Genomic DNA, 18609 nt, shown 5'->3' on the forward strand with positions numbered 1-18609 from the left:
TATGAGGGGATTGTTTATGTAAGGCCTTGAACATGAGAATGATGACATTTAAGTTAAATCAAAATTTGTATCCTCATCGAAGCTGATTATCATTGTTTATTTGTTTAGGATCAAGATGTCCGTTGTCTGCCTCTACCCTGTCCTGAGAATAGTAACTGCACCCATGGATTGATTCTTGACGGAGAATGCTGTGCTGATTGTAGCGTCTGTGTCTATCGCGATATCATGTATAACGATGAGGAAATATTCTCACCTGAGAATAGTCCCTGTGATACGTGCTCCTGTATGGTGAGTTTATTCGTAGCTTCTACCTATAAACTCATAGTTGTTTGAAATGCAATTTGCAGTTTGCTAGCGACCACCAAAAACACGTCAAATAATTCTATGACTTTTATAAACAGTCATAACTTTAAAACTACAACCCCCAAATATACTGCCCTCATTCCTTTGTTTAGAGCGAGTGTTGAGCTTTTGTTTGGTGTGATGTTCAACTTTGATGACTTGATGACTTTTCTTTTATGTGCATTTCATTTTTTACTCTATTTCCATTTCGTTGATGATTGTTGTTTTAAATGCTTTAAATGCATTTCAGTTTTTACTCTGGCTTAACTTTGTTGTTGTTTGTTGTTTTAAATAATTATAGTTTTTATTCTTGTTTTAAGGTTGTTGTTGTTGTTGATGTCTGTTATAAATGCATTTCAGTTTTAACTATGGCTATTTCTTTTATTATTGTTATTTTTGAATGCTTTTAAATTTGTACTCTGTTTTAACTTTGTTACTGATTGTTATTTTAAATGCATTTCAGTTTTTACTTTGGCATATTTTTGTTGATGTTTAATGCTTTAAATGCATTGGGTTAATTTTTTTTCTTGACGATTTTTGCTTCTAATGCATTTCAGGGTAAAACTAAAATTGAATATTCTTTATCCCTGATGCAAATTTCCATCTGTTTTAACTTTGTTCGTTATTGATGTTTTAAAGTATATCAGCTTTTACTCTGGCTTATTTTCGTTATGACTGTTGCTTTAAATGAATTTCAGATTTAACTCTAATTTAACTTTGTTGATTATTGTTCATATGATTAATTTTTATTGTTTAATGATATTGATTATTGTTGTTTTCTATAGAGAGGTAACGTTGCGTGTGTGAGTCGAGAATGTCCACCATTGACTTGTACAGTAACAGTAGAGACACCAGGTTTATGCTGTCCAACATGTGATGTATGTACCGACCCAGTGGATGGTACACAATACACACATGGACAGAGCTGGATTGCATACAACCCTTGTACATCATGCAAATGTGTGGTAAGTTAAGATGGATTTACATCTATTAAAGACACTATTGGTAATTGTCAAACACCAGTCTTCTCACTTGGTGTATCTCAACATATGCATAAAATAACCAACCTGTGAAAATTTCAGCTCAATTGGTCGTCGAAGTTGTGAGATAACAATGAAAGAAAAAAAACACTCTTGTCACACGAAGTTGTGTGCTTTTAGATGCTTGATTTCGAGACCTCAAATTCTAAGTCTGAGGTCTCGAAATCAAATTCTTGGAAAATTACTTCTTTAGAGGGAGCCATTTCTCACAATGTTTTATACTATCATCCTTTCCCCATTACTCGTTACCTAGTAAGGTTTTATGCTAATAATTATTTTGAGTAACTACCAATAGTGTCCACTGCCTTTGAGATGGATTTATTGATAATAATAATAATACAGCATTTGTAATGCACACTTTCCTGTATACCAACCGAAGGCGCCGGTCTAGTAGAAGTTAAGTTAAAGTATTATCAAATTGTTGGGAAAGCAAACTTGGACAAGTGTGTTTTAAGTTTCTGCTGGAAGAGAGTGGTGCTGTGCATTTTGTCTTCAGGAAGTGAATTCCAGAGTCTTGTTGTAAAGTGAATTCTAGCGAATGAAGCGTATTGCTGATATATCTTGTGGTGTACTTGTATAATTCATAAAGGGTCTATTTCTATAAAGACAAACTGGAGAGTTGTGTGTACTGAACTGAGTATAACTGTACTTTATTCCATGTAATAACTTTCCATCCCAGGTCAAAATTCCAGTTGAACCTAGGTAAACTGGGTTTAACTGGAACTAGTTGAAACCAGTTGATAAACTAGTTAAACACAGTTAAAACCAGTTGGTTTAATATGGAAAATGGACAGAAACCAACTGGTTTATAATTTCAACCTAGTTGAACACAGTTAAACCTAGTCCAAACCAGTTGGTTAATATGGAAAATGGATGAGTTTGATCACTATCCAGTTGAACCAGTTGACCCCAGTTAACTAGGTTCAACTGGAATTTTGACCTGGGATGTGCTTATTACCCATCATGCACTTGTGTTCAATGGTGTGCCAAAATAGTATTGGACACACTACAGATCTCAGGCCTGGTCTAGTTGTATCAGGCGTCAACAGATTTAAGTATGTAGGATGGAGCTGAGCCGTGTTGATGAGAAACATGTTTAGTGAGCAACTTATAACTTACATGTAAAGGATTCAGGTAATGTAGTTTTTCAAACTGTCCACAGAATTACATTAAACTTACAGGGTTTGACGATCTATATAACGGTAGTGGAAAGCTTCCCTTCAAATATTACTAACTGAGGTTGTGTATTTTTTGAGAAATGAGTAAAACAAGTCACAAAATAATTGTTGTCTCATCAGGAAGACGAAAATTATTTTAGCATAATATACCAGTTATGATATTATACCAAAACCATAGCATAACTGGTTAATACGTTTTTACATGCTAAAACTGAGACGAAAATTGTTGGTTTTACTCGTTTCTCAAACACTACAGCACCTCAGTTAGTAAAATTTCAGGGGAAGCTTTCTACTATCATAATCTTTAAACTGTGTAAGTTTTATGTAAATCTGTGGACATTGTGTTTTGTGTTAAGAAAAAAGTACATAGACCCTTTATTTTAAATGTTGTTGTTTTTGTTTGTTACTGTAGGATGGAGAGATTGAATGTAACACGATAATCTGCCCTGGTGACTGTTCATCACCAACTCAACTAGAAGGACAGTGCTGCCCAAGCTGCCAAGGTAACTTACACATGTATCAATTAATCTTTAATCAATTGGTGATAATCAAGAATCGATAATCAATTCTTACTGGGAACTCATGTCTCTTAAAGGATTTGGGTACTTTGTCAAAATGTCCATATATTATTTACATTAAACGTACAGGGTTTGAAGATAATGGTTGTGGAAAGCTTCCCTTCAAATATTACTTACTGAGGTGCTGTAGTTTTCGAGAAATGAGTAAAACAATGTAATGAAAATACATTTGTAAATGCTTAAAATAATTTTGGTCTCATGAGACGAAAATTATTTTCATTACATTGTTTTACTCATTTCCCAAAAACTACAGCACCTCAGCACGTAATATTTTCAGGGAAGCTTTCTACTGTCATTTTTCCCCAAGTAGTGGTGCGTGTTTTGGGGAAGGCAAGTAGTGTGTGTTGGTAGATACAAGGTAGTTACAAGTTATTCCTTTTGGTTTTCAAATCATTTCACAACCAATCACCATATTACATGCAGTCCTGCGTTATACAGTATGTTCCTTCAAGACCCAACCTATGGTCCAGCACCAACCCATTCCAGCTGACTGTCCCACGCACCCGTAACAAGGCTGGTGATAGAACATTTACAGTCACTGCAGCAAAGGAGTGGAACATTCTACCACACTCAATCCAAAATGCTAAATCAACTGACAAATTCAAGCAAATGATCAAAACATACCTATTTCAACATTATTCAACTTATTGCATTCAGGTGGCTTTCATTTCATTTAACTCAATTGACTTTTCACTAATTTATTTGTTTATTTTCCTGTACTAAATATTTTTGTAAGCGCTGTGATTTAGTTTTCTAAGTAGAGCGTATTTTAAGTGCCGTTTATTATTATTATTATTGTTATTAGATGACCCGAGGTATCTGTTTAGTTTGTACAACTGAATGAGTGGAATGTCTCAACCTAAAAGAAAGAATTGGGGTTTAGAGATAGATTGGTATAAGTTGTATAATCTCTGTGACTTGATTTGAGACAATGATTCCTTTGGGGTTTGGAAAACTCAAAGAAGTTTATATTTTTTTTATTGGTTTATTATTATTGGTTTGAGCATATGCACCCCGGTTCTTCAAGTGTTACGTTGGCTCCCTGTCGAGCATCGCATCATTTTCAAACTCCTTTGTACAACATACCGTTGTATGACAGAGACTTCATCCCCGTTGCAGAGGCTTCTCCTGCCGTACAAGCCCGTTCGTCAACTAATTAATTCAAACTGATATTTATTTCCATACTTCATGAAAACTAAGGTCCAGTGATTCCAACTTGCTTGCCGTTCCACCTTCCACCTTCCTTTAAAGGGGATAGAAGTTTCTCAGTTGCAGCCCCTGTCTGTGGAACGGCTTGCCTCTCACCCTTAGATCACAAACTGACATTTCTTCATTCAAGATACCAGCACTTTATAAGATTTATTATTATTATTATTTATTGAAAACATTTCAAAAGTAACAGCAGGACGGCGAATTGTACTTGAATCACAATCAATATGTTGCAAATAGAATATCAACAATTTTCTTCTTTCAGTTGAAGCGATATTTCAGATTTTAAAGTAAGATTTGTTTCTGTGTTTTTTGATTCAGGATGCGAGATCTATGGTCAGTCGCTAACGGAAGGTGCACCGTATAAACCTAACGATTCACAGTGTATGGAGTGTTTATGTGAAGGAAACGCTACATACTGCTTCCCCATCTTATGCCCAACACTGACTTGCCGACCTGAACAAGTCATTGTATCGGAAGGGTCATGCTGCCCAACATGTATTGGTGAGTGGAAATATTTTGTTTTTATGAAAATAAAAATAAATGCTTTTATCAACCAAAATTGTGATCCTTTTTGGAAAGCTCTTTAAAGCCATTATACACTTTCGGTACAGAAAAAAAACAAGTTCACAGATTTACAAATAACTTACAGGGTTTACAGAAGGTAATGGTGAAAGACTTCTCTTGAAATATTATTCCATGAAATGCTTTACTTTTTGAGAAAACATTACAATTGAGAAAACAATATCAATTCTCGATAGCAACGAAAAGAGCAGCAATTAAATTTGTGGATGGTTTATATATTTTCAAGAAGGAATAACTGAAGTTTTAATGTTGTTATTTGTAGCTGATGCGAGACGTACTGTGAGGGTTTGTGAGAATGATGGAATACAATACACCAATGGAACACGCTTTGATATCGATCAGTGCACTACATGTACATGTATTGTAAGTAGCAACAACTTAATAAGGGAATCAATGTGTGGTAAAGAGGTTTTCAATCCCAATGAGGCCTGGTTCTTGATAATTTTACCGAGACAAAGTCGAGGTAAATTATCAAGAACCAGGCCTCGGCGGGTTTAAACCACTAGTTGAAAATCAATTCAACACACTTTGATTCCCATTCATAAATACCTTTTCGGTCAAATACATCATCACTTTTTTGCCAAAAAGTAAAATAAATGCAAAAATTATAATTGTTAAATTATTTCTTTCAACACAACACCCCTCAAGCTATGAAATGGTAAAGCCCTCCGCCGCCCTCGGGTAAACAACTCCTTATAAGGGAAAGCTGTGCGCGTATCGCGTGCTGTGTTTCAGCACAACTGTTTCAGCCGTTGCTCTCGACCAATAGGAATGAAGAAACTGTCTTATAAGAACAGGTGCAAGGTCGTGTGTCACGCCCATGAATTAACACTTTTTACCGGTCATAAACAAAGGTTTATACACACCGACGTGACGCGCTCTCCACCAATAGGAGTAGCGAAACTGTCTGAGGTATTTATGAATATCTCTATAATATTGTCTACCAAGATCTTTTTCCTTTCTCATGCATGTCATGATTGCATTATTGCAGATTTTCTTCATGTAAAAACAAGTTTGTTTGTTTTTTGTTTGTTTTTTCTTTGTCTCATGTTAAAGATAAGACTATATGAAAGTTATGTTTTCATTTTGTTAATAATTTGTAGTTTTTTAGAGATTTTTTAACAGTTTGACAATATATTAGGCTTAAAAAATGTAATTATTATTGACTCAATAGAAGCCAAGTTAAAGTTATGCACTTCCTTAAAATAGACGACTTCTCAAAATGTGCATGACTAATTTGTTTCCATACTTTATTTTAAAACAAGAAATGATTGTTTTGATTATTTTAGGATGGTACCCTCGACTGTGATGTTGAAGAATGCCCGGAGCGTCCATGCAATCAGTTGCAGATGGTCCGGGTACCAGACGAATGCTGCCCTCTGTGTTTGGATCAGGATTGTTTATTTGACAATAGATTCTTGATCAACGGAGAATGGTTTCAACCAGCCGCAGATAAATGCACAAACTGCACCTGTAATGTAAGTCATTCATGGATTCTTTTAAACATCAGTACATACTAATCAATTATTATTATTATTTATTATACAAATGTAACATGGTTTGAGGGCGACTAGTCGATATTAGCTCCACGAGGTATTGGAAGTTGACAAACTAGTTCCCGAGGCGAAGCCGAGAGAACTAGTTTGTCAACTTCCAATACCGAGGGGAGCTCATCGACTAGTCACCCGAAATAAACCATTTTATATTTGTTTTACTATGCTTCATCTTACATATTCAGTTACCGGAACATGAGTTTTGAGCAAGAGAGAAAATGATTACTGTGAAACAAAATGCACATGATAAGTTTGTTCATGTGTTGGATGTCGCTTAGAGAGCCCTGTTCGTGCGTCTATACAAAACGGTGACACGATCAATAGCGCCCGGGGATGACGTCGCGCTATGGTAGTGCGCATGACAGGTAGAATAGCTCCCGGGGAACTATTACTTGTCATGCGCATTTACCACTTGCGTGAATACTCACGTGCGCGCTTGGTAGTTAGCAAAGTGATGATGAATGGACCAATGAGAACTCGACTCTCTGTCATGAATATGTATGAGGTATAGTAATATTATTTATTCGGCCATTTCATAAAGAACAATAACAAAACATGTAATTGCAAATAAGAATATAGTAATAGGAAAACAAAATAATAAAAATATGTTGAACAGAACTACATAAAGGCATACATGCTAAATAATTGCAACTAAAGCACTGGTCCTGAATGAAGATGACTGACATAAGGTTTGGATACAACAAGAAACATGAGAAGAATAGATGAGAGAGTAATGTAGATTGGGAAGGGACAGGAAACAGGGTGGGAGAGGGAATAGCAGGTAACTATGGACAGAGACGACCCATTTCAAGCTGGCCATCAGGATTAACAACATGTTCATTTTGTTTCCGAGCTCTGTGAAAACAATTCACAGGCATCCTCGGGTTGGATGTGAATTTGATTTCGAGACCTCAGCTGAGGTCTCGAAATCATCAAGCATCTGAAAGCACAAAACTTGTGCAACAAGGTTTTTTCTTCTTCCATTATTCTCTCACAACTTCGACAACCAATTGAGTTCAAATTTTCACAGGTTTGTTATTTTATGCATATGTTGAGATTCACCAAGTGAGAAGACTAGTCTTTGAAAATTACCAAAGGTGTCCAGTGCCTTTAAATGAAATTTGCTGACTTTGTGTTTATTTTGTCTTATTTGCAGAATGGTGAGGTTGAATGTTCATTGAATCCTTGCCCAGTTCTTGATTGCCCATTGGATGAACAGATTCAGCACAGTGGTGAATGCTGCCCTCAATGTACAGGTAGGAATCTACATAGTAGTAGTAGTTGTAGGGCCATTGCCGGACATGGGCCTTCATCGCCAAATTCCTCTCTTGAAGTAGCTGCGTGCTCTTTTTTCAAGCTCCTTCGGCCTCCGTTCGGCGTCATAGTCAAAACAGGCTTTCCTCGTGTAGGTTGTTCGATCTGATGCCAGGTTGCACCAGGTGGTAAGGGAGGACAACCTACATGTACAATAGTGTCCTCCTAAAAACGTCTTTGTAACGTAGAAAGGGATGTCCTGCACGCCTATTTAGTGCCCTCCTCAAGTTCAATGTAAAAGAGGGCTTTCACTGGTCTCTCGTTGGTCATTCTGCGGATGTGTCCAATCTATCGCAGCTAGCTGACACTGCATCCACACTAATGTATGTGGCACATAGTGGCACATAATCTACATATACACTGTAACAACTCAGTGTGGCACATGAACCCATAGTGTGGCACTGAAACTACTCAGTGTGGCACATGAACTCGTAGTGTGGCACTGAAACAACTCAGTGTGGTACATGAACTCGTAGTGTGGCACTGAAACAACTCAGTGTGGCACATGAACTCGTAGTGTGGCACTGAAACAACTCAGTGTGGCACATGAACTCGTAGTGTGGCTCTGAAACAACTCAGTGTGGCACATGAACTCGTAGTGTGGCACTGAAACAACTCAATGTGGCACATGAACTCGTAGTGTGGCACTGAAACAACTCAGTGTGGCACATGAACTCGTAGTGTGGCACTGAAACAACTCGGGATCTGGTAAACAGACACTCCTGTGTACTTCTAAATGATAACATCACACCATCTTTTTGTAGAGAAGACAACAAAATATGGCAGTTTAAGACGTGGGAGGAAAACCGCTATAGGGATAAACCCACCCAATCCACATGCAAGGCTCTGGTCCGGGTATCGACAATTTATGACGTCAACAATCGTATTGCTTGAACCGGGCTTCAAGGAATGAAAACGTCAGGCCATTTAACGTTTACTTTCTGCATTTATACCATAGGTCCTTTTAGTTGGTGAGCAGTTTGGAACAGCTTATTCTGTTTTCTCATTTTTCTTTTGTTGCACAACAAACTTGTTTTGTTTTTGTGTGTTCAATTCTCTGAAAGTGTCTCTATGCTTTTTTGTACCTTGCTCAGGTGCCTACTGTTTGTATAACGGAGAGAGATACTTTGCCAATACAGCTTGGAAGAGTGAATGTGATATCTGTTTCTGCATCGACGGTAACGCTGTGTGTAACCGGGAAGAATGTGAACCAGTGACATGTGATGCTGTAAGTCAGATTGCATTCTCACTCAATTATAAATCATATATAATTGACATGTGCTTAATACCTAGGAAGTTTCCAGACCATCCAGTTTTCCTCCCTCGGGAAAAAAATCAAACACTTTCGATCTTTGGCTGTGCTCCGTGGTCATAATGGGTTAATGATGTGGCTGGCAGCCAAAGGCGCCCTTGCATGCCAGCTTCTTGAACACATTGTAGCCGCGTCCTTCGCAATCCAGCTCTTAGCTGCGAGTAAGGACGACTAACCCCCCAAATTATTTATTAATAATATTATTAGTATACCTATGTTTTAAGTTCTTCACCGGTGTCAATGCATTTATGTTCTATTTGGATGTGTTTTGTTTTTAGCAGGTAGAAGATGTAGGAATACCTCATGGAGGTTGCTGTGAACAGTGCATACCAAGTAAGTCTAGTCTAATAAAATATGATTTTGAGTCAATTCTTTGGAAAGGTCCATTGAATCAAATGTAATAAAGGCACTGGACACTGTTGGTAATTACTCAAAAAAAATTGTTAGCATAAAAACGTACTTGGTAACAAGCGATGGGGAGCTGTTGATAGTATAAAACATTGTGAGAAACGGCTCCCTCTGAAGTAACGTAGTTTTCAAGAAAGAAGTAAACTAAAATATTTAAATTTGATTTTGAGACCTCAGAATTAGATTTTAAAGTCCCGAAATCAAGCATCTGAAAGCATACAACTGTGTGTGACACGGTTGTTTTTGTTCCAATGTAAAGTGAAATAAAACAGTCAAGTATTTCTGTATAAATGAGTTTCAAGTAGTTTCTTGGATTGTCCATGAGTTCCAAAGATTTGGAGCATTAGCAGAAAATGCACCTGAACCAGCTCATGGTGCGAGATTCGGTGAAGATGTTCTCTGAGGAAGAGCGTCGGGAATGTGGTGGGACATGTCAGATATGTTTGATGGTGATTGATGAGCAAGAGATTTGAAGACATGTAGACAAAGTTTGAAGTCAATTCTGTGTGCGATGGGCAGCCAGTGCAATTTTTAGAGTATTAGATCTAAAGATAATTTCAAAGCCTCTAATATGTTTGACTGATTGAACGTTGTGTAATGCATGTAAAAGATCCCAGTGCACTTTTCGAAAAGAGAAGGGGTTCGCTCCAATGTTCCTGGCTGTGGCTGCTGTATGCGCCGTAGCACCTTGTAAACCATCATATGGTGCTAAATAATTGGGTCTCAAAATTCATCACTGCAATTACCTATCTTGCTGAAAGTTTGTATAAACTCAGCGCCTTGAGTACCTTGTTTGGTCGATGTTATTATTATTGTTATCTTTGACTCAGGAATGGCATCTTGTATCGTGTTTGGTGACCCTCACTATCGTACCTTCGATGGCCGATACCACGACTTCCAAGGAACTTGTACCTACACATTCGCCAAAGATTGCCAAGGTGGAAACTTTGAAGTCATCGTTCAGAATAATGGCAAAGAGACCTACTCCGTTTCATGGACACAACTCATGTCATTCAGATTGTTTAATTGGACAATCGATCTATTACAAAATATGAAAGTCAAAGTTGACGGAGTTTTGGTTGAACTGCCGTACCTTCATGAACCAGATTTCAGCATTCAAAAAATGGGTGAGTTAAATCTTCCGTTACATTTGAAGTTTTCTAAGCTTCCTATCAAGCAACACTCAAAATAGAGATTCCTGTACAAGTCCATGGTATCACTGCTTACTGTTCTAGAATACAATCATTTTGTTATTGTTGTTCAGCCATGATTGTTTCAGGTAAAGTTGGATTCAAAACTTTGCATGGTGGAAGTGTAGACCATGTGACCTTTGTTTACAATAAGTGTGACCTCGTACATTCCTTGGCTAGTCTGGCAGGCAAGATACTGCACTGGTCGTATGGGAAAGTTGACATTTTTGTCATAATTTCCACATATAAATCCAAGAGTTATGAAAGCAAAAGCTGTACACGTTTTGAGATGTGCCGCCCCCTTTCATTAGATCAAAAGTTAATAAGAATTAGACAGCGCAATCTCCATAAAATATAAGATTTAGGGTTTACTTTCATAGAGCTGTGTACAAATCGTGCCTGCAGGAAGTCCATGCTTGATGGCTCTTTTGTAAGCATGTGATGTCACAGATCACATCGTCTATAAGTAAGATAGGTTTAGGGTAACACCATGTGCAAACCTCCTTTGAATAATGTTGGTTCTGAGAAGAACTGGTGTCGGACAACTCACTTTTTTTTCTTCAGAAAAAGCCCAATTTAAGAACTGACTCCGCAGTAGTACGGTTAATTATGATCCTATAAGCTAAAGTAGTAGTCCCAGCCTATTTCCATACCATCCGCCCGGGTAATAGGTGATAAGCAGGAAAGTTCTTTTCACAACTGAGAAGTCTCTCGAACACCTGAACAATCTACTCCGCTGTAGTAGAATAAAGAAAGAAAGTTCTCTAAGAACAAACTCTAGCTGGCAAGTAGATACACACATGGTGTTACCGCAAACCCAATATATGTTGATACCTCACCATGCAAAGCCTCAAATCCTATATATCTAATACATGTTAATGAAAACAAGCAGAGTATACTGTTGGAAACGTCGTGACCACACCGGCTGTTTTCAGAGCCAACACTCCCTCAAAAGAGATTTATACATGGTTGTACCAGCAAGTTCACTATTTATTTTTGGTTTCTTACTCATAATTAGTGAAGTTCTTTCAACTGATACAACTTTTGAATGGTTATACTTAGAAGTGTCGTGGCCGAGCGGTTAAGAGCACCGAATTCAATCTCTGGTGTTTCTGATCAGCAGAGTGTGGGTTCGAATCCCCAGCCGTGACACTTGTGTCTTTAAGCAAGACACTTGACCATTGCTTCGTCCTTCTGATGGGACGTTAGGCCGTTGGTCCTATGTGTTATTTCACACATGTAAAAGAACCCAGTGCACTTATCGAAAAGAGAAGGGGTTCACCCCCTGTGTTCCTGGTCCGATCCGCAGCAAATTGCGCCACAGCACTTTGTAAAAACATTACATGGTGCCATCAGAATAAGGTCTTATAATTCAAAGGTAGTCCCACATCTTGCAGAAAATACTGTATGTTACAGCGCCAGGAGCGTCACTGAGTGACGAACATGTGCGCTATATTAGAAGCCACAATTATTATTATTATTATTATTTTTATTACTATGTTTAGGATTATTTGTGGTAGTCCATACCAACATGGGCATCACAGTTTCCTTTGATGGAGAGCATTTCGGTGAGGTTGTTGCTGACCATCTTTGGAAGGGACAGTTGTGCGGATTATGTGGCGACTACAACGGGAATCCTGATGATGATTTTAGGTGAGTTTCCTAATCAGTTAGACAATATTCAATTCAATTCAATTCAATTTAAAAAAAAATTAAAAGATTTTCCTGACACTTGAACAATACTAAACTGTAGGATATTTTGATTCGAGTGTTCTGGTGTTCATAGACCTGCTTTAACACATAAACTAGCTAAGCACAACCAAACTGCTTACCAGAACAATACGCTTTCATTCAGTTGTTTAGAGCGATTGTTGAGCTTTCGTTTGGTGTGATGTTCAACAGGGGGCGCTATTGAAAAGTTTGAGAAAAACTCAGGTGGCATGGTTGGCTTGTGCGTAAAGCGCTCGCCTCTCACCAAGGTGACCCCGGTTTGATTCCCGGCGAGGGCCATATTTGAGTTGAGTTGTGCGTTGGTTCTCTGCTGTGCCACGAGGGTTTTCCAGATCATCCGGTTTTCCTCCCTTGGGAAAATTCAAACACTTTCGATCTTTGCTGTGCTCCGTGGTCCTAATGGGTTGATGCGGCTGGCAGCCAAAGGCGCCCTTGCATGCCTGCTTCTGGAACTCGTTATAGCTGCGTCCTTCGCAATTCAGCTCTTAACTGCGAGTAAAGATAATTAGCTCCCCCAAAACACGGTTGAACATGTTCTTTATTTATTATTTTTCAAGTTAATCTGTGCACCAAAGGCTTGAAATAAAAATTACGATAAATATCAAAAGCTGTGTTTTGACAAATTGTCTAATTTTGTGTGTCTAGATTTTATTTGTAGGAGTCACAATGGCACATACACTACAGCATCCTCAGAGTTTGGAAACACATTTATATTTTTATTGATCGATTGATAATCAACAGCGGTTAAAGCCATTGGACCCTTTCGGTACTGAAAAAAAAGAAAGTTCACAGATTTACAAATAACTTACAGGGTTTACAGAAGGTAGTGGTGAAAGACTTTGCTTGAAATATTATTCCATGAAATGCTTTACTTTTTGAGAAAACAGTAAAAAAATATCAATTCCAGATATCGAGAATTATGGATTTATTTTAAACACATGTCATGACACAGCGAAACGTGCGGATACAAGGGTGGGTTTTCCCGTTATTTTCTCCCAACTCCGATGACCGATTGAGCCTAAATTTTCACAGGTTTGTTATTTGATGTAGAAGTTGTGATACACGAAGTGTGGGCCTTGGACAATACTGTTTACCGAAGGGTCCAATGGCTTTAACCGCTACTAATAGGTATCATCAAGTAATTAATAACAACAAATTTAAAAATAACTAACTCAAAAAAATATGTTTTATTTGTGTCGTGTACACTTTATTTGTAGGAGTCGCAATGGCACATACACCACAACATCCTCAGAGTTTGGAAACACATTTATATGCGGTGATTATCCTGAATGTTCGTGTAGAGAAAGCAAAGAGTTAGCTCCATGTGCTAAGGGGGAAAGTTATCTTCAAGAAGCGATAGGAAGATGTGATATCTTAATGGTAAGACACTTTATTATAATCGGGCAATTCCAGCGTTACGGACATTACATTTCAGACAGGGTTCAGAAGTTTTGCAAACACATCTGCCAAATTTGTGTATAAAATCTTTCTTTACAACAGCATAGAAGTCCATATGGACAGCATACACTGTGAACTTCAGTCTGTATCTCTTATTCATTTATCAGATATCACTCTGCTGTTACGGACATTACATTTTTTGGACAAGACATTTGCCTGTCCTTTACATTTGTACAAAAGCCTTTGAGTTTTGGGTTCCCATTAATGTATTTTTGGTACCAAATGGTCGATTAGATATTGTGTAAAAGATATACAGTTGACAGATTTCTCGCAATTGGTCTCTAAACAGCACAACATGGCGTTAACGGACATTACATTCCAAGCGTTTTGGACATGGCATTTAATTTGAGCACTGTTTCCCTTCAGTAGCTGACAAAGTGTTGAAATGATGCAATTTCTTACTTGCTTCATTTAATCATCAAAATATAGACTGTCTTTATTGAGTTTCAGTTGAAAACTAAGCTTTTATACAAAGTTGATTTTTCACCTTGATGTATCATTTTCTGTGGAATTGCCCAAATGCAGTTTGTTAACTTTAAACTCTTTGTAAATTTCCCTATCAACGGTACATGTGCAGTCCAAGTTGTATTTCCTCTGATCTAGCTTGTGTCCGAGTAGCTGTTATGTCTTATGTTTGTCTGTCCTTTTGTTTACGCCTGTCTGTTTGTTTTGTCTATTTGTCTGGCTGGCTGTTTTTTTTACAAGCTTCTGCTCATCAAAGCAGACCTAAGCGCTTTTTGTTACATTTATACTGCTTACTAGTACTTAACTCCATAGGTCTATGTTCTTGGCAATATTTTTATGGATGTATGGAAATCAATAAGATGACCATCTTACAAAATACTGTTCCATAGTAAGATTGTAGTATCAACATAATGCTGTTTTCTAGAGCTAACAAAACTAGCAATAAGACACTTCAGATGCTTAGGATACAAAACAAACGATGACAAAAATAAAGTGTGTTTATCTTTTATTATCTGCAGAGTGATGTGTTTTCGCCAGCCCATGCCTTAATAGACCCGGAGCCATTCTATAATGCATGTCTGTACGATTGGTGCGCCTGCCCAATGCAAGATAAATGCCTCTGTGATGTTCTCTCAGCTTACGCACACGAAGCAAGGAAAAAAGGAATCACGTTAGATTGGCAGAGAGAAAATTATTGTGGTGAGTAAAATCCCCCAGGCGTGACACTTGTGTTCTTAAGCAAGACACTTAACCATAATAATAATAATAATATTAACCATAATAATAATAATAATAATATTAACCATTGCTTCGTCCTTCGGATGGGACATAAAGCCGTTGGTCCCATGTGTTGTGTAACGCATGTAACAGAACCCATGCACTTATCGAAAAGAGAAGGGGTGATCACCTCAGGTTCCTGGCTGGATTGGCAGCATATTGCACCACAGCACCTTGTAAAAACCATTACAGAAAAATACCAAAGTTGCTGATTGCAATTATTAAGAATTGAATAATGTCTCATTTTTCCTGCAGCCATTTCTTGTCCGAGAGGAGCCTACTATGCAGAATGCACCCCGCCATGTGAAGTTACCTGTCAATCAATCAATTCACAAGAGGCTCAAGAATGTGTACAATCACAATGTGTACCTGGATGTAAATGCCCTGCTGGAATGGTGCTACATGACTTTGAATGTATAAGTATAAGTGACTGCCCTGAACAATGAATGCAACAGTCATCCACTGGGTAAAAATGGGATGCAGTGGGAGTTGTCAATGATTTAGGCATTAATCAACTGGGTAAAGATGGGATACAGTGGCAGTTATCAATAGGTAACTACAGGGTGTATTTGTGAAACTACCAGTTTGATAATAATAGTACATTATAACTCAAGTTCCATGCGGTACTAGGAGAACCACTTGGGATGTAGTGGGTACATCTAGGTGAAACTGGGTGTAAATATATGTAATGAATATACCATACATCTGGTTCACACGAGGAACCACTGGGGATGTAGTGGGTACATATGGGTATAAATACATGAAGTGTATACCTGGTGTATATTGGGACTTACTTATAACTGTTGGAAGATAAAGGTCTTTGAAGGATGTTTGTTGTAATATTTAGAATTAAATGGATTTATTCCTAGCTGTGGTTTAATTTGATTGGATCTTAAATCCTCATCATGGTGCACACATGAGCCTGTTTAACAAAAAAACACTTTTTATTTTTTATATTGAACAATATCATGTAAAATGTATAGGTACTGCAGTGTATAATACTTGGAGGTTTAGCAGAGCGACCAATCTAAAGGAAAATGTATAACACATCCAAACACAATGCATTGATTTGAAGATGGATATTCTTACTTAGTATACCTTTGTCATGGTGCCGCCATCTTGAACTTCTCCCCTTGATATCATTGTTACTAAACCGAGGCTGGAAGAACAAAATAGTCTTGTTCCTATTTGCAAAATGGTTATTAGCATTCATTATTGTTATTCGATACGAGGAACATGACCAAGATGGAAACAGCATGATAACGGTCTGTTGATTCACTACTCTGTTACCCTTGGGTTTCAGTGCGGCCATTTCATGTATGTCAAAAATTACACTTTTGAGAAAAGCAAGTACAAATTTAAGCTGTGTTGCCATAAAATGGGATAAAAGTGTAAAAAGGGGCCAAGATACGACATGTTTTTTCTTTAACACGCATACATTAGTATAATTATAATATGCCCGTGAAACTTAATGAAAATACACCCTCAATTTACCCAGAAATGATCTTATATAAGAAACAAAAATTTTCGGATTGGGCTGTTCTGCTAGGAAGGGCCGAGTTGATAACATGCTGTAAATTGTCTTTTGAGTGGTTAGAATCATTCATGTGATCAATTGATCAATATAATGTGATTGTAAGGGTTTATGTATTTATAAAAACTTACTCTAGGTAAACTTGATTTGGGGCTATATTAATCAAAGAAAAAATTACTAGAGTGGGACTCAAACCAACGACCTCTGGATTAACGAGCCGGTGCTCTACCAACTGAGCTATCTAGCCCTATGTTGACGATCTCCTTTCTGGTTTATAATATTTGACGCAAGATTAAACTTGTAAGAATGCTTTAATGTTGCACAACCATGAATTAACTACCTGGCAATGTTTGTCAGTTGTAATTATTTTATTTTTGAAAAACCCTCCCTCAGTTTAAAGGAGCAATACATAACACTGGCTAATAATCAGTATTTTTTCTTATCCTCTATCCAGGTGTTGCCATGGTGATATGTGTGCTATTATTAAACAAACGTTGTTAAGGGTTTGATTCCCGGCTGTCTTCCACACGATGGTGCTGCATATATATATATATTAATATATATATAATGTGAGGTTACTCACATTTAAGTTATACCTGCACCTCTAATTTTTTAAGTTATGGTATGCCTTTATAAAAAGGCTATATTTTGAAATATTGTAAACAAGTAAACTGAAAACAATTAACCAAAACTATTTTTGGAGAGACTTTTACAAAAAATGTTGTGGTGCTTTTACATACTTGATGAGGATCTCATTGTACATAGGCGATCTTTAATAGTTCATCAAAGTAAACTGTAATGTTTGTGATGGAGATTTATTTTTAACTATGTTTTTTTTTAAACATGAGTAGATGTTATCTTTTGTAGAAGTCGTCTGTTGAGTATTTTACTTTTTTTTATCGATTGTTCTCAACATTTTAAAACTTATCAAGATTGACTGTTGATGAAATCATAATGAAATCCAAAATACATCTTTTAGGTAGAGTTGTATGTAAATGACTGTTCCAAAGATCCGAAACATTTGATATTTCTAGTTTAATAGTTCATCTGCACTACTGACGACATATGATTAGTTGTCAATGTCTCTTGTACACTGGCCAGGAACAACCACAAAACATGTCCATCTCCTGTTTTTCTGGAACACTTAAAAGCAAATGCTCAGAAGGATTATTTGGGGATCCCCTAAATGGTTAGAAGTAATCCTTGCTTTATTTGTTTATTATTTATTTTCTTTAAAATCTAGAAAGACCTAAAAACATTTGTAATCATTGTACCTCCATTCCCAATGTAGAAGACAAATTAATAATGACAATTAATTAATATGTCGACACTGAATACAAATAACAATCAAATTGATCAGCAAATTGATGATTGGCTTGGAATCATGGAAGACTACATTCCAACCGTCTTCGCTTATTATTGTTTTAAATACACTGGACACTATTGGTAAATTGTCAAAGACTAGTAGTCGCAGTTGGTGTATCTCAACATATGCATAAAATAACAAACCTGTGAAAATTTGAGCTTAATTGGCCGTCGAAGAACCTTGTCCGCACCATGGCAACAAGAAGTTGTGTGCTTTCAGATGCTTGATTTCGAGACCTCAAATTCTAAATCAGAGGTCCGGAAAATAACTTCTTTCGAGAAAACTACAAGTTCAGGGGGAGCCGTTTTACGCATTCTTTATACTATCAACCTCTCCCCATTACTCGTTTACCAATTAATGTTTTATGCTAATAATTATTTTGAGTAATTACCAATAGTGTCCAGACTGTCCAGTGTCTTCAATTCAAACAAACCTTCAAAACTTTATGAAAACACACATTATCCAAAATGCATCCTTGTGGATTATTATTGTTTTGGGTTTTTTTCCAGTTGCCCTGCACTGAACAGTTTCCTGTTGACGTTGTACACAACTCATTTCCTTGCATAATC

At 37.2% G+C, this 18609-nt stretch overlaps 1 protein-coding gene across 1 annotated transcript in view; it reads left to right on the forward strand.

Moving 5' to 3' along the window:
• The window catches only part of LOC117301759, a 241232-nt gene extending 222919 nt beyond the window's left edge, over positions 1-18313 (forward strand). The window contains exons 156-169 of the mRNA XM_033785780.1: positions 109-288; positions 1128-1307; positions 2973-3063; positions 4669-4851; positions 5195-5295; positions 6222-6410; positions 7642-7741; positions 8894-9027; positions 9390-9444; positions 10350-10646; positions 12215-12362; positions 13658-13820; positions 14882-15062; positions 15396-18313. Of these exons, the coding sequence (XP_033641671.1) occupies positions 109-288; positions 1128-1307; positions 2973-3063; positions 4669-4851; positions 5195-5295; positions 6222-6410; positions 7642-7741; positions 8894-9027; positions 9390-9444; positions 10350-10646; positions 12215-12362; positions 13658-13820; positions 14882-15062; positions 15396-15586 (2193 nt within the window). The 3' untranslated portion in view covers positions 15587-18313. The remainder of the gene's footprint in view (positions 1-108; positions 289-1127; positions 1308-2972; positions 3064-4668; positions 4852-5194; positions 5296-6221; positions 6411-7641; positions 7742-8893; positions 9028-9389; positions 9445-10349; positions 10647-12214; positions 12363-13657; positions 13821-14881; positions 15063-15395) is intronic.
• The last annotated feature ends 296 nt before the right edge of the window (positions 18314-18609 follow it).

Source organism: Asterias rubens, chromosome 17, assembly GCF_902459465.1.
Source record: "Asterias rubens chromosome 17, eAstRub1.3, whole genome shotgun sequence".
NCBI classification, from domain to species: domain Eukaryota; kingdom Metazoa; phylum Echinodermata; class Asteroidea; order Forcipulatida; family Asteriidae; genus Asterias; species Asterias rubens.